The sequence below is a fragment of the Triturus cristatus genome, chromosome 10 (assembly GCF_964204655.1).
Source record: "Triturus cristatus chromosome 10, aTriCri1.1, whole genome shotgun sequence".
Classification (NCBI taxonomy): Eukaryota; Metazoa; Chordata; class Amphibia; order Caudata; family Salamandridae; genus Triturus; species Triturus cristatus.
Window position 1 is genome coordinate 1,095,145,970 of NC_140593.1, and position 18,402 is coordinate 1,095,164,371.

General features: G+C 41.0%; 1 protein-coding gene across 1 annotated transcript in view; it reads right to left on the reverse strand.

The window, feature by feature from the left end:
* LOC146796631 (cytochrome P450 2K1-like) overlaps positions 1 to 18,402 on the reverse strand; it is an 84,467-nt gene that overhangs the window by 36,330 nt on the left and 29,735 nt on the right. Inside the window, exons 4-6 of the mRNA XM_085629298.1 lie at positions 16,236 to 16,396; positions 11,238 to 11,411; positions 5,892 to 6,033 (exon numbers count right to left, since the gene is read on the reverse strand). Coding sequence (XP_085485424.1) covers positions 5,892 to 6,033; positions 11,238 to 11,411; positions 16,236 to 16,396 — 477 coding nt within the window. The remainder of the gene's footprint in view (positions 1 to 5,891; positions 6,034 to 11,237; positions 11,412 to 16,235; positions 16,397 to 18,402) is intronic.

The window sequence follows — 18,402 nt, forward strand, 5'->3', positions numbered from 1 at the left end:
ACATTGTGGTTTTGTCGTGGGGTGAGCTACTCTCTGTACGATTACGCGTTGATTCGGATCGCGCCGCTGGCCACCAATGTTAGACGGACCGGGAGGGTCGGCCGAGGACAAGGGGAGAGGTCTCCGGGGAGAGCCGCCTCCAGCGATCGCACAGACGAGTAACTTCCCCCCCACAGATGTACACCACACAAGGATAGGATTTAACGTTCTTTATAAGCGATTTCTTAAGGTACGATGGAATGGTACAAGGAGGTCTGGACTCAGGGGTCCCCTCGATTCTAGTCTCTTGGTTTGGGAAAGGGGGTAGCGGGACAGTCTGGTTACCAATCTGGTAGATGCGATGATGGATAGCTCACAATCCTCGAGCTCGGTGTTCTAGCTGGGATGGGCCGCGGCAGCGCCAGCAGGTCCCGGTGAAGGTGGTCGTTACACGGTCCGCGGCAGCGCCAGCAGGTCCCGATGAAGGTGGTCGGTACACGGACCGTGGCAGCGCCAGCAGGTCCCGATGAAGGTGGTGGTTACAACGGTCCGCGGCAGCGCCAGCAGGTCCCGACGACGGTGGTGGTTACAACGGTCCGCGGCAGCGCCAGCAGGTCCCGACAAAGGTAGTAGTTACAACGGTCCGCGGCAGCGCCAGCAGGTCCCAACGAGGATGGAGGATGTAGAAGGCCGCGGCAGCGCCAGCAGGCAGGACGACAGTTCACAAGGCAGGGCTACGGCAGCGCCGGTAGTCCGTCAAGGATGAGTTCTTCTCGGTGTCTCTCGACTCCAGGATACAACTGCCTTCCTGCTCTGGAGCTGCCCTAGTTATAGGTCTGGCGCCCTTTGATGTCCGGACCCTCGCACTTGGAGGTCGGGAGGTCCGGGATGAGGGAGTCCAGACACCCAGCAGGGGGGTGGAGCCAGCGCCCGGGGGAGCTGGAGGGCGATCGGCACCTGGCGGGGGAGAGCCATCGACACTTCTTTCTCCCATCGACCTGCCAAGTGGTCCGTTCACCTCCTGGGTGGATGGTGGTGCCGGGATGTCGGGGCCTGGCCAGGCCCAGGGTTAGGGTCGAGCGGAGGCCACGCGGCCTCGTGGTGCAGTGTCCAAGATGGCGGGTGGTCCGGCCGGGGAAGCCGGTAGTGGTTCGGCCCCATGATACATAGATGTCCGGGGGCAGGAGTTCCGTCGGGAGACGGGGTGCGGGTTGTTTCTGTGGGTAACACCTGGAGGGCCGGGGCTTGGGCCCTGTCATGCGGGGAGGGAGCAAGCCCTTCATGTGGCCTGTCCAACAGACACAAAAAATCTATATCCCCGTTGCAGTCCCCCAGGGATCCATACTGATTCCTGTCATCTTCAACCTATACATAGAGCCCCTTGGTGCTCCACTTAGATAATAGCATCGAGAATCACCAATGTGCTGATGGTACGCAACTCCAATTAAGGGGCCGATCATGATCTCGTTAGGAAGAGCTCCGGATGGGATTTGGGATTGTTGAATCCGATCGGAACCCTTGTTTCCTACCAAATCGTACTGTTTTCCCAACGACCGATTACGGTGCCCGGAAACTGTTCGAGGAGACTGAATCGGTTCTGATAGGCATCTGGACAGCCCGAGTCTTTCAGAACCGATTTGTACAGCTCTGTGGACACGGTTTCCGGACGAGCCATCATGATGATCGATTCGGACACCCGCTCCGATTCGGTTTGCCCGAGACAAAACGGGTGCTGGAACCTGTCTTTGGGGGCCCATAGCAGGCCCCCCCTTCACCCGGGGCCTTCCGAATCGGTCCTGTGGGGGTACCCAGGGAACTTCTCCTTTCAAACATGCACAATGTGGCAGGCACCAAGGGGTGTCCACCGCAGTGTGCACGATTTTCCCCAAACATCCCTTTCTTCAATGGGAGCCTGTTTATTCATTCGGAACAGAGGCTCCCATTGAAGTCAATGGGAGTCCGACCTAATCGTATCCGGAAGCATCCGGATGCATCCAAATTGCTCGGTCGGACTCCCCCGATCCGAGTCGTTAGGAAAGCATTCCGGAACCTTTTAGGTAGGGGTGCTTTCCTGACGACATCGTAATCAGGCCCTAAAGTCTCCTCTGCTTTAGAAATCCCACGCCTTATACATTGCTTCCACAACATCAAAACCTGGATTTTCAGTGTCTATCTGAAGCTCAACCCAACCAAGATAGTGTTCTGACCGAAAATTGAGTGTTTAATATCGTGATATATAAATATTGTGTCAAAAATATTGTTAGTACAGAAATATTGAGTCACAGAATATGGGTGTCAAAAATATTGTTTTATTTGGTATAGAATATTGTTTTAAATGATAAAGGGCACGACATCGTAGGTTTCAGTCTGACCGCCATGTTAGGATGATGTCGGTCGGAGTGAAACCTGGAGGGGGATTCTGATGCACTTCTGACAGGCTCAAGGAGCCCGTAAGAGCATTGGAAGCCATCATAATTTCCTAATGACGGCGGAGACAGACTCAGCTCCACAGTCGGGATAATGGTGACACTTTCCGACAGCCTTTTCATGTCGACCTTTCCTACATGGAAAGGCTGTCGGAAAGTGTCTTTGGGGCCCCCTAGCAGGGCTCCCTGGTAGGCACACGGTGCAGGGATATTCAAAAACATCCATTTTACAATGGTAGCTTGTGCTGAGGGCCTTTTCTTGCCCGCCGTGCAAGCTCGCATTATAAAATGGATGCTTCCAACCGCCCATAGGGCAGTCACATCCTAATGCGGAGTTCGAAACTGCTGACCTAAGGTTGGGTTGTTCCAGACTGCTACGGTGTCGGGTGGACTTACGCTGTCCTACATTGTAATGAGCCACATAGTTTTATTTAATATTGTTTACTTAAATGAAGTGATATAAAATATCATTTTTTGTTTAATTTAATATATATTAGTTTAAAATATAAATTTTAGATGTTAGTATTGTTAATATGATTGTTGTTTAATTTTACGGTTTAGTTTGTCATTTAAAATGTTTCTTTTTTAATTAAGTTAATAATGTATCAGTGGACTGTTGCAATTGTAGTGGAATAGGATGGGAAGTAAGTTAAATTAGAATTAGTTAAATTTTTATTCGTAATGAATTTTGCATTGTAAATTAAATATTTATTTGGTAAATAATTATTTCAATAATTCAATTGTTTAATTGATTTTTTTCATATTTAAGTTTAATTTGTTATTTTTAATGTACACTTACATTTTGAAATTGTAATTGATTATATTTATTGTAGTAGTGGGTTGTAAGTTCTTTTGGGGGAATACTTTCATATTAATGCTTATTAATTTTTAATTGTTAATTATGTAATTGATTATTAATTATTTAAAATATTTTTTTTAATTGTTTTTTTAATTTTAAAACTTTTGTAGTTTGTTTAAATGTTTTTATTTGTGTTGGTATTTTATATTTCAGCATCAAGTTGTTGGTTTCGTAGGGGAATAAGGTGGAAAATGAATTAAGGTAACCAGAACTTTATTTTAATGCTTATTCATTTTTAATTGTTTATTGATTATGTAATTTATGAATAAAAATATCAATTGTTTTACTTTATAATTCCTGTAGTAATGTATTTTTTTTACATGTTACAGTATATTTAAATGTAAAACTTTTTGCTAGTAATGTATATTTTAGAAGCGGATTGTTAGTTTTGTATATAGGGAATAGGGTGAGAGGTACTAAAATGATTGTATTTTTTAATCAATTGTTAACAATATTTAATTGATTAGTTGCTGATTAGTTAATAGTTATTTACCTATGTTTTTTAAAGTTGTAAATGTTACATACATTATTTGCTTTTTTAAATAATTTAATTGTACGTGTTTTTAATAATAATGTTTGTGAAATGTATTCTTTTTATTACAAATTGTTGTTTTTGTAAAACTAATATTTTAAAATAAGTATTGTTTTGTTTATTTCGTAATTCATGTTTTTTTATGTTTCCTGTTTATTGTGGCTGGGAGGTCAATTGAATGTAATTTTTTTTAGTATTATATAACACATTTTTGTATTAATAACATGATTCTATTTAATTTTAAAGTTTGCCTTCTGTCGAGGTATCCTTCCCTGGGCACCAAGGCTCCATGAACATCTGGAAATATCGGTTATTCAGCAGGAAGGTGTGAAGTTACATGACACTGTGAGGGGTGTTTATTGTCCACAATAGGCTTTGCTCTGTGAGGATAAACTTTGCAATGTTGTTTGGACTGAATAGCCATGTCAACCTCCTCAACCAAGGAACATGTTTCACAGCACTTATGTAACATATCAAGGTTGGGAAATGGTGGTAGGGCATATATGGTCAACTAGCGATTGTTTTTGGGTAACCTACCAATAGCGTGTGTTTTTTTCTTTACAAATCCTTGCCTGATCTTCTTACCTGAGTTTAAGTGTGGAAACAGAGAAGACACAATAATTCATGCTTTGCCTGAGTGAGAAAACGGGAGGAGAGTTGTTTTAATCTCCACTTAATTCTGTACCTTGAAAGGACAAGTCCCAAAACTGCTGCAGAAAATCTCTTCAACACCCTTTCAGGGACACTGGTACCTCAGTCTGATGAGGGGCCCTGCAAAAGCTGTGATGTCCTGGTACAAGGGACACCCGAGTCCCACTGAAGGGTTTTGCAGATGATTAGTAAAGTACTGCAAGGACTTTAGGAGATATTGACCAGATTATGGGGACGTTGACATGAGTTCTCAAGATCTGTTAAAGACCCAGTTTCATTCCAATCTCATGCACTCTTGGCTTAGTCTCGCTTGGTTCTTAGGCCTTACTGACAATTTATGGTAAACTTTGGGCTTATTTCGAGTTTGGTGGACAGGGTTGTTTTTCAACAACAAACATCCACTGTGTTAGTTTCTTTTTGCCAAACAAAAACATTTTTGTGTGTGAATGTCGAACAAGGTGCTCACACCACAAAGTTGTAGCACCATTAGAATTTTTCCATTGGAATCGCCTCTGCTGAAGGTACAGAGATCTTTTTCAGGCAGGAGAAAGTCACTAAAAATAGTGGACTGTAGCTTGCCAGGGCAACGGGTACATCCTTCGGCTGGCCTGGTGGAATGAAGTACAACTCGGCAAAGCCCAAATAAGCTATTTAGTCATTTTTTGGAGGAATTGCACTGTTCCCATTATTTCCCCTAAACAAATTCCAATTGGGCATTATGTATCTGTCAGCTTGTTTTATTGTCTCTTGAGGCTGTTATCTGATTTCCTTTTTATTTTGTAGCATTGTGCTCGTTATATTTATAGTTCTGTGGGTCTATTACATTTGTAATGTTATGTTTTTAATGTCTTAAATAGCATTTCTTTGGTTGGATTGTTAAACATTTCTTTGAAGGTTGCCTGGGTACTAAGGCCTGTACCCCACAGGTGAAACAAAGGCAGTCTCAGTTACAATTGATTGCAGTTCCTTATGTTTGGTTTATGTTGGAAACCTATTACAGCTTACATTACACATCTGACTCAGGCCCATTGCCTGCACATTGGATTCCATAAATTTGGTCCTATCAGTGGGATTGAATTTGTGGACTAAAGGACTGAAAACTGCCTGGAGAATGGCAGGCGACTAAAGTTATGTTTTTAAAAAAAGGGTTAATCATAAAACATTGATTTGGGGGAAATTATAGGAACTCGGTCTATATATGTACCTTACATCCTGGTAGACATTAACTGCACATGGGAAGTAGTTACAATTATGACTGACTTCCAGAAAGTGTGATGGCTTTTTGTTAAGCAGTTGCCAAAAACTGAGCTCATTTTGAGCTTCACATATGTGCAGAATTTGTTAGTAGACAAAACATAAAAAGCACAAAAAGCAACCAGGCTGGTGTATTCAGAATCCGTACTGCTCTAAAACACTGCACAGACTTTTAACATTCAGTTCTTACTTTGTATCTCTGGATATTTCATCATTAACAGGAGACCCCAGCGAAGAGTTGTGGACGTTGTTTCTGTGCCTGCGGCAAATAGGTCCAGTGTGGAATACTCTAGGTTTTTATCATTGAAATGGGTGCTAGAATTTTTGGACTCCTGAAAATAAGCACAATGTTTACAAGTCAAAAGAGCAAATAACCTAATGGATTTCTTTCATTTTTTTAAACTCTTTATTGTAAAGAATAAACATAATACAGCAGTGGCAGTTTTTTCAGCATGGGAATTGATAAGATACATTATAGCAGTGGTTGAGTTTCCTCAACCTAATGGATTTCTGTATCATATAAAAAGATACACCATCCAAGAAAAACTATACAGTGTTAAACTTTGATAATTATACAAATACACATAGAATGTGTTAAACCCTTGTGTACGCACGACGGCTCCCGGCCGTCGTGCATTACGGTGGGCGTGTGCGCACGACGGCCGGGAGCCGTCGTGATCGCGAACGGCGTTTATTTCTCCCGCACAGCGGAAGAAATAAACCCGCACGCAAGGGGTTAAACAAGCATTCAATTGCAGGTGTTTCTATTATGTTTTGTTTCCAAAACACTTGTTTAAAAATTAAAAGAAGAATGCATTATAGTGCATATTAATTCCGTACATGTCCTTTACCGCACCACTATAACTGGGGGAATGCCTGTGCTTGTTTGTTTCTCTGATCTAGACCATTCTGCCTCCAGGAGCTCTCTACCCCAACTGCCTGCCAACCTGCCTTACCTCCACTCTAACATTCAAAACTCCGCTCACAGAAGCGAGGAGCAGGGGGTCATTATTCCTCAAGACCCACACTGTTTTTAAGGCCCTGCACCCATGCTGCAACATGTCTTTATACAATGGTGTAGCAAGGGGGGGTGGTCCGAGTTTTGCGCGCTCTTACCTGCAGCCCTGTGGGGCGGCAAACACAGGGATTGCCAGCACCCCCACCCCCGCTCTTACCTGCGGCTGTCGCAGGTCGGCAAGGCAGGGACCGCTATGGGCTGCAAAAGGTCTAGCTATGTCACTGCCTTTTAGATTTTAAAGCAAAGCTATCCTGGTGCAAAGGGCGCACAAGCCCACTGGAAGATTATGCAGTAGATTAGCAAAGTACTGCAAGGACTTTAGGAACTGTTGAACAGATTAGAGGGCAGTTAATCAGTCAAAGACCCGATTTCATTCCAACCATGTGCACTCTTGGTTTAGCCTTGCTTGGAACCTGGGCCTTACTGAAATCTTATGATATACATATGGGCTTATTTAGAGTTTGGTGGAGAGTATAGTTTTTCAACAACAAACTTCTACTGTGATAGTTTTTTTTTGATAAACAAGAACTTTGCTGTGTGGGCACGATGAACATCGTGCTCATGCAGCAAAGCTACAGTACCTTCATTGGTTCTGCAATGGACGCACCCCTGATGAAGGTACAGAGATATTTTCCAGGCAGGTGGAAATCTCTTAAGTTGGTGGAATATAGGTATTCCACATTTTTGCACAATTCCACTGGCAGGATAAAAACATTCGGCACATTCTTAATTTTACAATTTGCCCATCTGAGGTGCATTAATTACTAATTATACATCTGAGCTTTTTTTGACAGTGGAGGGATTAGGGTGGAGTAATGTAGTACTCTTGTGGCCCTTGGAATGTTCAAAGGTCAGGATATTAGTGGGTTTATTTGCACATTTGATGCTGCTTATGTGAGGGCGAGAGTGGTGGACTTACAGTTAGCTGTAGGCTTCCCAAAGAAGTTGGCACTGGATGGGAAGGGAGCTAGGATCATAGGAACATTATTTAGTGTGATGAATCTTGTAGGCACAGAGAGTGAACCTAACAATTCAACTCGGTAGGCTGGAGAGGATGTCCAGTATACTGCAGACATTCTATGAAGTCTCAATACCTAGGGTTATTAATGCAGAACATCATAGAAGAGTAATAAAGGAACCCTTCTTGAGGGCAGGACTGCTAAAGTCTTAAACCATCAATAGCGCCCACAGAAAAAGGAAGATGCCATTTGTTGGAGGGCAAGCAGATTGGAACATCATCCTAAACTCCAAGTTAATGGACTGGAGTAAACCCCTTGACAATCAAGCAGGAAATGCACTCAGTGACAAGAAGTGGTCAGTTTTCCACCACAGTTCCCTGTAACTGGCAAGTGTAGCAACAAAAATATAAAGAAGAAGGGCAACCCCAAACTTTTTGAGAACCTGGGGTGATAGTCAATATATTTATAAAACATTGGTACACTATGGTATAAATCACAAAACAATAAACTCTATATTATATATAGGGAATAATCTAAACAAAAAGTTTTGTTGTTGTTATGCTTTTTAGAAAAAAGTCCTTTAAGAAAACCTTAATATGTGCAAACGTTAACCCCATATAAACAAAAAAGATTCAACTACTCATAAGACAGGAACCAATCAAACTGTATAACATTTAATTTTTAAGTAAAACAAATATATTTTTGCAGTATTTTTCAGACGATCAAATGCTTAAACATGTGAGTGAAATGTGCAATGTGACAAGTGAAAAACATTGCATCAAAAAGCTAAAAAGACATATGACTCCTGTTTTTTCTTTATTTTTTGAGGTTTAAGGAGTGGAGTCTATAGATGTCTGTGGTCAATGACGTTTTGACCTCAAGGTAATGCAAGATCATCATCAGGACAGGGCCGTGAGCACCCGATATTTTGTATATCGCACGTAAGAGGGATATTCTAGTCAGCCCTCGTAGGCATTAATAGTGACAGTTGGTAAAAAAAACTCCCATTGAGAGATACTCGGTACCATGTTATAGAGGAGGCCCCGAACGTAGCAAACAAAGCAATTACTGGGTGAAATCCTCATGAAGGGGGACCCCTGGTCCAAGATAATTATATTCAATAGCCCATCAATCAGTGAGGTAGGCCCTGAAGACCGGTGACCTTGAGAGTCCTGCACCATGCTGAATTGTGGGCAGAGTCCTTGTTTTGGAGTGAACCGGGGCAGGGAGTCAACAGGAATGTGGAGTGCACGGTGTATCTACAGAGAACCCAGAAGCCTCTGAAGATGATGCCATGGACGATTGAATATAATTATCTTGGACCAAAGTGTATCAACAATGGCACATCAGAGGCACACAAAAACTAGTATCAGGCATATCAGAGGCACACAAAAATTTGTATCAGACATATCAGAGGCACACAAAAACGAGTATCAGGCATATTAGAGGCCCACAAAAACTGGTCAAGAGCTGAGAGTCTGCACCCTCTATCATTGATGCAAAATGAAATGAATCTAAAACAACAAATGCTTTGGTGCACTCAATGGGACAAGCACAGCAAATGCACATTCATCACAATCAACTGCATGAGGCTGTCAGTGCATTATCTGACGGTGCACAGAGACCTTTAAGGACATGACACCACCACACTCATTTTTGATCCTCTCCAACCTGCCTTGCTCCTATTATTGCCGCTTTTTTCCCCTCAATTATAATGACAGATTGGAGGTGCACATCAGCAAGATGCTGATTCCATCCTTGCCCTGCCAGGTGGACATGGAGAGCTCCATGTCTGAATTGGTATCTAGCAGACACCCCCATGAAATCCTCAGGCTTTACCCCTGTAATGGTGTGTATGAATGGCCGGGCTGTGGAGAATTCCAGGGACTGCCTTTTTGCCTTTTTAAGGCAAGCCCTTAGCATTACCTTAGCATTACCTTCTCTGGGGGTGTGAAAACACTCTCTTAGCAGAAAAAAGTAATCCTGATTGTTCCGTTATGGCGGCAACAAGTAAATTACCACGATTCCTGTTTGCTTCGGGTTTTTGCATACCCTAGGAAAGGTAAACCTAAGGATGACCAGTATGCCCCAGGGTGCATGAGTGATGGGAGTTAGCTGCCCCTCACAGTTGCACAGCTAGTCTAGGGGAGGGCAGGCAAGAGGAGAATGATCAGGCACTGCCTAAGCCCAGGGACAAGGTGTATGGAGCTACCCCTCCCTTAGACCTGTCAGGCTCCACTACCAACCCGCCCCCATCCTTCCGTGCTGTGTGGCTCTGTCAGAACTAGTGACAGGAAAGTGGGAAACCCAATATACCCTTGGAGGCTTGTGCAGAACAAATGGTAATAGGTAACTGTGCCTTCAGGGATTTTGTTCAACAAACTCAGTTAAATAGTTATAAACAGTTAATTGTTTGTCAAGTCCCTATAGGTGACTGACTATTGATCAATCTGAATATACATTGCTTCAAAATACAATAAGTCTGTAAAAAACTATTTTGCAACACGGTAATGTACTTTTCAAACTGTAAACAAATGTAATGTAAATAAATCATGAGGGGGTACATAAAGTTTACAACAAAACACTCTGACCGAGGCTATTAATGTTATACAAAATTAAACCTTCAAATCATAAGTGTAAGCATCTATTCCAAATGATGACCAGTAGGACTTGAATCAAGACAAAAAATATGTCAAAATAGTCCCTTATGTGTAGTTCGATACTGAATGTGTACCAACTGGTAAATAACAACTTAAAAATTCCAGGTAACAGACACCAGAGGGACCTGTTCAGTTGGCTAAGGTGCAGATCAGCACAATTTTTTTATTATGCAGGCGCAATCTTGTAGTAGTATTGCTGCCACTGCTTTCAAAAGGTCGCGTGGCCTTGAGACGGACGCAGACTGCTCAAAACAGACGTCTGTTTTGAGCAGTCCGCGTCTCAAGACCTCAACACTCATAAACCTTATGTACCCCTCATGATCTATTTACATTAAATTTGTTTGCAGTTTGAAAAGTACATTCCCGTGTTCCAAGATTCCGGGCAAATCACTTAATCTCCCCGTGTCTAACAAAAAAAAAGTGAATGTGTCCTCATGTAACGCAACTGGTGCTATGTAAAGCTCTCTGATACCCGATACCGGGTCAAGTTTGCGCTATAGAAAACTCTGGAAAAAAAAAACTGTGTTTGTTGAACAAAATCTCTGTCAGAATTAAACAATGAGTTCCACCACCATATTCCGACATGGCAAGTCCTTGAAAGACCGTTGGAAGAGATGCTGGAAGATGTCCCACGATCTAATTGGGGCATTCGATCCTACATCACCACTTTGTAATTGGTGGGCAAGAAGCAAGGGGAGGGACATTGAAGTCTAGAAGGCTACTTTGGTCCTCTACCAATGTCTAGATAGAAAAAGTCTTAATGGATGCAAAACCAACTAAATAAAAGAAAATACTTTTGAGAGGAAGACCATGTAAATTTATGCATTTGTTGGTGAAAAATCAAGTACATAAAACGCCCAAGAGCAACAGTGGCAATGAACATACATGAATGTGCATACCTGCTCCTGCTTTAGTAAGTATGCATCAATAAATCCAGTGATGTTGTTTGCATCAAATTCCATTTTGTGTTCTTTGAAGAAGCCTTGAAAGAAAGCAATTTGCTGATCTGTGTTTCTTTCCACAGTCTTCTGAGCCCCGAGTAAGAATCCAAGATTGGGACAAAAATTAAACAGCTATAAGAATGAAAAGATTATTATAGAATTAAAATGAATATTGGATATTTCCATTCAGCTAAAGAAGACAGGCAGCTGGTTACCCAGATTACATTGTTTTGTAAGCAGCAGGATTACTGACAGAATATTGCGGATAAAAATATTGTGTGGACAGAATACATTGTCAAAAATATTGAGGATCAAAATATCGAGAAGGTAAGTGCAAATAGGTAAGTATAGATTTAATATTCTTAACTCCACATCTACATACCTTGAAGATATATATATATATATATATATATTCACTGAAAAAACCATAGGTTTCACACACGTTATAGTTACGAATTAGCATTTAAAAAACCTTGCAAATTCACTTAAAAAACCATAGGTTTCACACATGTTATAGTTAGCTGGACATTTCACTTGTAAAAAACCAATGAAATTCCCCCGTTATAGTTACTGCAGGCAACTATAACTCACGCGACCGCAATCCTCTGCTGATGACGTCAGATATTACATCACTGTATTTAGACACTTATTTACCCATGTCTTCTTCCATTAATCTCTAGCTATACATATATTACAAATATTTATTTTTCAGAAAGACACATATGTCATCAGTGATGTAATATCTGACGTCATCAGCAGAGGATTGCGGTCGCGTGAGTTATAGTTGCCTGCAGTAACTATAACGGGGGAATTTCATTGGTTTTTAACGAGTGACATGTCCAGCTAACTATAACATGTGTGAAACCTATGGTTTTTTAAGTGAATTTGCAAGGTTTTTTAAATGCTAATTCGTAACTATAACGTGTGTGAAACCTATGGTTTTTTCAGTGAATTTGTACGGTTTTTTAAATGCTAAGTTATGTTTTTATTATTTTTTTTTTTTCTGGTTTTTCAAACAAAACCAATTTTTTTTTTTTTAAATTTGCGAGGTGCGCGCACCCTGCACGCACGGTGCGCTTCGCGCACCGTGCGCGCTCTGTGTGCAATTGGTGCGCTTTGCGCACCGAGCGCCCACGGTTCGCAGTTCGGGCCGTGCGCGCATCTCACAATTTTTTATTTAAAAAAAAAATTTTTTTCTCCCTTGGGGGTCCTTCTGTGACCCCCCTGACCAAGGCTAGGGGGTCAGGAACTGTCCACTCTGTCCCCTTTTCACGTTCTCCACCTTTGTTTTTCACCCCCTCAGACTGCGAGAGACAAAATGGCGGCCGACACTTCCTGGTTTCGACCGATTCGAATGTTTACCGACATCTAACAACCAATCAGAATTGCGCTCGCGCACGGCAGGGTGCGCGCAGTGCGCCCACGGTGCTCGCGTATAGATATTGATATGCTTTTAAATGCTATTTTCTCAGGAAATACTGAACAGATTTACACCAGACCTGCAAAAGGCACTTCCTTGACCTTATGGCTACCTCTCTGCCAAATTTCAAGTAATTCTGTTCAGCCGTTCGGGCTGTAGCTGTGTCTAAAGGTCCTATGGAAAAATGCATGGGGAAAACGCGTTTTGGGACCCCCCCTTTTTCCCGGCCCCCGCTTGACGAATCACCCCGAGACTTTTAGGGTAGGAGCTGAACGGAGCGCCCCATTAGTTTTGAAAATTTCGCGAGGATTCGTCAACCGGCGCCAAAGTTATTCAAAATAGAATTTTGAGATTTCCTATGGAAACTAGGTTGTAACTATAACTATCTACTGGCGACTGCCAGTAGATAATATATATATATATCTATATATATATATATATATATATATATATATATATATATATATATATATATATATATATATACATATATATATATGTGTATACATACATGCACCTTGCTGATATATGCATATATATCAGCACAAAGATGAATATATCAGCAAGGTACATGTATGAGAAGTTAAGTATAGTAAAACTTTGCATACCCATAGAAACTTATCTTCACAATATTCTTGTCCTCAGTATTTTTGACACAGTATTTTGTCCACACTATACTTGTACTCAATATTTTGTCCAAACACTCCTAAAATATTCTCACTGATCTAATATTCCTATATATCCGTACAATATCAAAATCAATAGTATTAATTAAATCAAACCCTTATTGTTTTTTTTACATTTCCAATTTGCATTTCCATGTACCAAGAACATTTTGTTTGTGCCATTTTTAATTGTTTTTCTCCTTTGGATACATTTCATATGTATAGATAAATACAATACAAGGTCTATAAATGCATAACGTGTTTAAATGGAACGTGCAGATTAGAATGAATCATGCGCCTAAGTGTTATTTTAAATCATACTCTTGAAAGCTATGTTTTTCTGGCCAAAAGTAAGATTTACTAACCAGGGAAAATGACTGGTGATATATGTTAGCACTTCACGTGAAAAACAGCAACAAATTAATCAAAATGCTAGATCTTTCCTAGCTATTGTTTAAATTAGTACTTTTAACTAATGGTGAGCTTAATCAATGTTTTTTTCATTGTAGCATTAGATACTTTTGTTTAATGTTTTAAATATTGCTTCTTTCTATTATATGATTAGTGACCGTAGACCTTTGAGATGAAGGGAAGGGCAGGGCGATCACAAAGACATGGCATATGCCTGAACTGGTCACTTATAGATTTGAACTAGTGGAGCTGATGGGGATGTCCAATGCAAATGATATTTCTTGGCTAAAGTATGTGAAATATTGGTCATACATTTTAGGGTTAAATGGCCTTTCCGATAACCCATATGGAATTAATAGTAGCTCTGTAAGGCTCCTGAAGGCGCAATATTACCTATAGTCCCTGAGCAATGGGTTGTGAGGGCAGAGGAAAGTGGATTCATTGAAAAAGATTTGAATTTTAAAATGACTATGAAATGTGAGCCATATTTGGATAATGTATTTTCCCCTTATCCTAAATTTCTTTATATTAAAACTTAGGTTCTGCACTTTACTGATTAATGTCTTCACTGTCAATTGGCTTTCAAGGCGCAATAACTCTGCCAACTGCCCCTTCTGTGAGCATGTAATAGAATCTGTGGAGGGATTTACAATTTTTTTGCCAAAAGTATAAACACATTCAAAGGAAGGGGATTTTCACCTGATCTGCTTAAATTTGGGTATATGGAATTATCAGTTAGCTGTAAGAATTGTTAATTCGGATACACATGAATTTATCGTTTTAACCTGATTAGATTTTGGCATAAATAATGGTTAATAAGGAAAAGGAAGCTGGGCGTGATTAGGACCTGTGAGGGGTAATAACTGTGTTTTTTCAAAGGAATATCATGATCTAATATATGAATTAAAATGTATGTTACTTTTAATCTACTATTTTTTTCTTTGTACTTATTGTACTTATATTTATTTGACATTTAAGAGATCGTCCGCATAATATTAAATATTGATGTAAAAAGTTCCAATGCAACAAAAACTAATATTTTAGTATATTTTACACCTTTGTACATACAGTTTTAGTATCGGTTGCTTTGAAGAGTACAGTGTTGACTCTAGAACTATAATGGCTAGCCCCTTATTTGTTATATATGTTCTCTAGTTATGCATTTGCCTGTGCTTTTATGTGTTTGCTTATGTTTTATGGATGATGACTTATCTGAAATAAACATTTATGATGATGATGATGACTAAGGGCATGCTATGTATGTAAATGGACTAATGGTCGTCACATGTGTTTGCGGTGTGCATGTATTTGTTTGCGGGGGTGTTCCCGCACATGTCTGTGGATGTGTGTCCATATGTGTGTTTGTATGAGTTTGTATTGTGTGTATATATGAATTTTCTATGTTGTAAGACTGATGAGAGCACTGAAATCTTGTAAGCTTCAATACAGAAAGTAGAATTGGAGAGAGCCTATAATGCCTGATATAGAAATAGTTATGCTCCAACTTCCCACTGCTTACCTTTACGTTTCACCCTGCACAATTTTGAACATTCTATTCCCAGTGTGTGAATGTTCTAATAGCATTATATGCCTTCTGCCTCAGGCTGTATCAGCAGTTCTAGGACCCCTTCCTTGTTATAGGCCCCCCTTGTGGCACAGACCTATAAATTAAGGCCTTAACCAAACTCCATGGGGCTCTGCAGCCGGTTCTCCATGGTGGGAAAGCAATGTCGCTCAAATTTATCAAGGTGTAAGGAAAGAAGTTTCTACACAGAGAAAAATATTTTTTTTGAGGTGGAAAAATTGTGCGATTGCACAAAAGTGATCAAATCTGGCACATTTACATACTATGTACAATTACGCCAGCAGAAGTACCTACACAAAATTGGAGCCAAGAATTCAGAAAGTGTTCCTTAGTGAACACCAGGAAAGTTGTCATTGGTACAACTTTCCTGGTGTGACCTGGAACATTTTGTAAATTGCAGAAAGTCCTAAATGGTCTCCCATATCAGAAAGTCGATCCTAAGGGGGCAAACGTATTATCTTCTTTTGTGAAAGTAGCCCACTGAGTATAAGCATCTGGAGGGTAGTTCTGGTTGGAGAGTGAATATTAGGCACAGAAGTTCAATTCAGGCAGCATGGATGGGTGAGAGAAGAGCAGAGTTTGTTCTAAGAGTCTGAGGAAGTAAATGTAACTATATAATGTAAAGCCCAGAATATAATGGATATAATGGCTAATAACAGTACAGTTAAAACATGGTGGATATAATAGAGCAATCAAGGAGATCATAAGACATCCTCAAGAAAATGTATCACCAAAGACGCTTTGGTGACAGAGAATATGTGCCTTTCAAAACAACTGGAAATGTGAATGAAAATTGTTTAGCCACAATAGAGATAACACATGAACATATAAGAAACTGGAAAACCCCTATATTGTATGATGAGACTGAGAATTACCTGCACCTGAGGAGCACCCAGCAGTTTGACATTTTCAGCCAGAAGATGGATCAAAGTCAGAAATGTTGGATCTTCATACTCAAACCTCTTTCCAAATATTATGGAACAGATGACATTGGAGACAGCGCTGTTCAATATGATCCTGGTGTCAAAGGGCTTTCCTAGATTTTAAACAACAAATAACATATTCTGAAAATACTTTAACACTTTGAACATTTTAAATCCTGACTTCTTTATGTCCCGTCGTCATTTTTATAAGTAGAGGCATTGTTTTCACTGGAGTTGACACTTTGCATATGTCCAAGGAGGCTCTCATTGAAAAGGGCAGTGGCGTTGTGAACCCCCACTCTCACAGCTTAAGCGGGGGTGGTTTTTGCACGTATAAATATTTATGAACATATTCTGTCTGCAGCTTTGCAGACCATGGGCCACATGTATGACTGTCAGAGATTGCGACTCGCACATTGCGATTTTTAGTGACTCGCAATTTGCGAATCGAAAAACCCTGATGTACAACAGTATCTCAGACAGTGGCGGTTACTCGAGGGAGTGCTGCGGGGCGGTGGGGCGGGGGAGGGGCAGGGTGGGGGGTAGTAAACCCTGGCATACTGCCGAACGGAGTTAAGTAAATAAATAAATAAATAAAACAAATTACATTGCGCGTGCTGCAAAGCCAAATGGCGATGGAGCGCGCGCAATGTAATTGGTTTTATTTATTAATTTATTAACTTAACTCCGTTAGGCCGTATGCCGGAGTTTACTAGCCCCCCGCCCCGCCTCACCGCTCAACAGCACTCCCTTGAGGAGCCGCCACTGATCTCAGACTCTGTTTGCCATTCCCAAATGGGTCGCAAGGGACCTGCCTATTTAATATTCATGAGGCAGTTCGCAATTTGCGACCTATTTGGAATGGCCGGCACTCACAATGATGGTGGGCTGCTGGGGTCAGCAGACCACCATGTCTGTGACTGCTTTTTTAAATAAAGCAGTTTTTTTTAATTCGAAATGCATCCCGTTTTCCTTCAAGGAAATGAAAAGTTTTGTTTTCATCTTTTTAGAGTGAGCAGTGGTTCTTGGGACCACCTCCTGTTCTGAAAATATTTTGGAACTCCCATTCACAACGGGGAAGGGGTGCCTTAGGGACCCCTTCCCGTTTGCGAATGGCTTACCACCAATTTGAAATTGGTGGTAATCTGAAAATGTTTTGCGACCGCATTCCAAAGTGCAAAACATTCATACATACCAGTGTGACTCCCTATTAGGAAAGGACACCCTTTACACACCCCTTCCTAATAGCGACTCGCAAACCCTATTTTGCAAGTCAAAATAGGGCTGGTACATGGCAAAATTGATTTTACCAATCGGAAATGAACCAATGGGCCATTTGTGACCGGTAAAATGTATTGTACATCTGGCCCCATATCTCTTAAAAAACAAAGTAAGGAAAAACATAGCAGAGATCCGGCATGCAAAGCCAGTCATAGTAAAAGAGGCCCAAAAGGTGAAATGATGATAGAAAAAGAGGGAAAGAATGTGCAGAGGTAGAGTGCAAAGTAGCTTCCACTGGGGCAGCGAGACATGAGGGGCCCACTGAAATCTGATTATTTCTGTATTTTATAATTCATATAGCAGCTGGGGGCCCATTTCCTCCCTTGCACTAGGTCTCTTGATACACTGGCTAGGCTACTGAGAGTGTGTGAGAAAGGGAGAGAGAGCGAAAGAGAGAGAGAGAGAGAGAGAGAGAAAGAGAGGGAGAGAGAGAGAGAGAGAGAGATGAAAGGTAGAGTGAAACTAAGGACATATGAAAAGAAGAAAGAAACAGACAAGAACGAAGGGCAAAAAGCAAGAAAAGATGGATTAAAACATGAAAGGCCGGATGGATGGAAGTCGTAAACAACATTTGCTTAATGAAAGGCTGGATGAATGGTAGTCTGAATGGATTGTTTGAATTGTTAAAAGGAGGATGAAATGAGGGATGAAAGAGAAAGGATGTATGGATGGTAAAATAAGGGATATATGGCTGGAAGTGTGAGTGGAAGGATAAAAGAATGGATGGAAGAGTGTAATGATGACAGGGTGGATAAACAGAATGGTATTGGAAGGATGTATGGAGGCATGGAAATATGGATAAATTCATGAAAGGCAAAAAGGATAGAGAGATAGATGG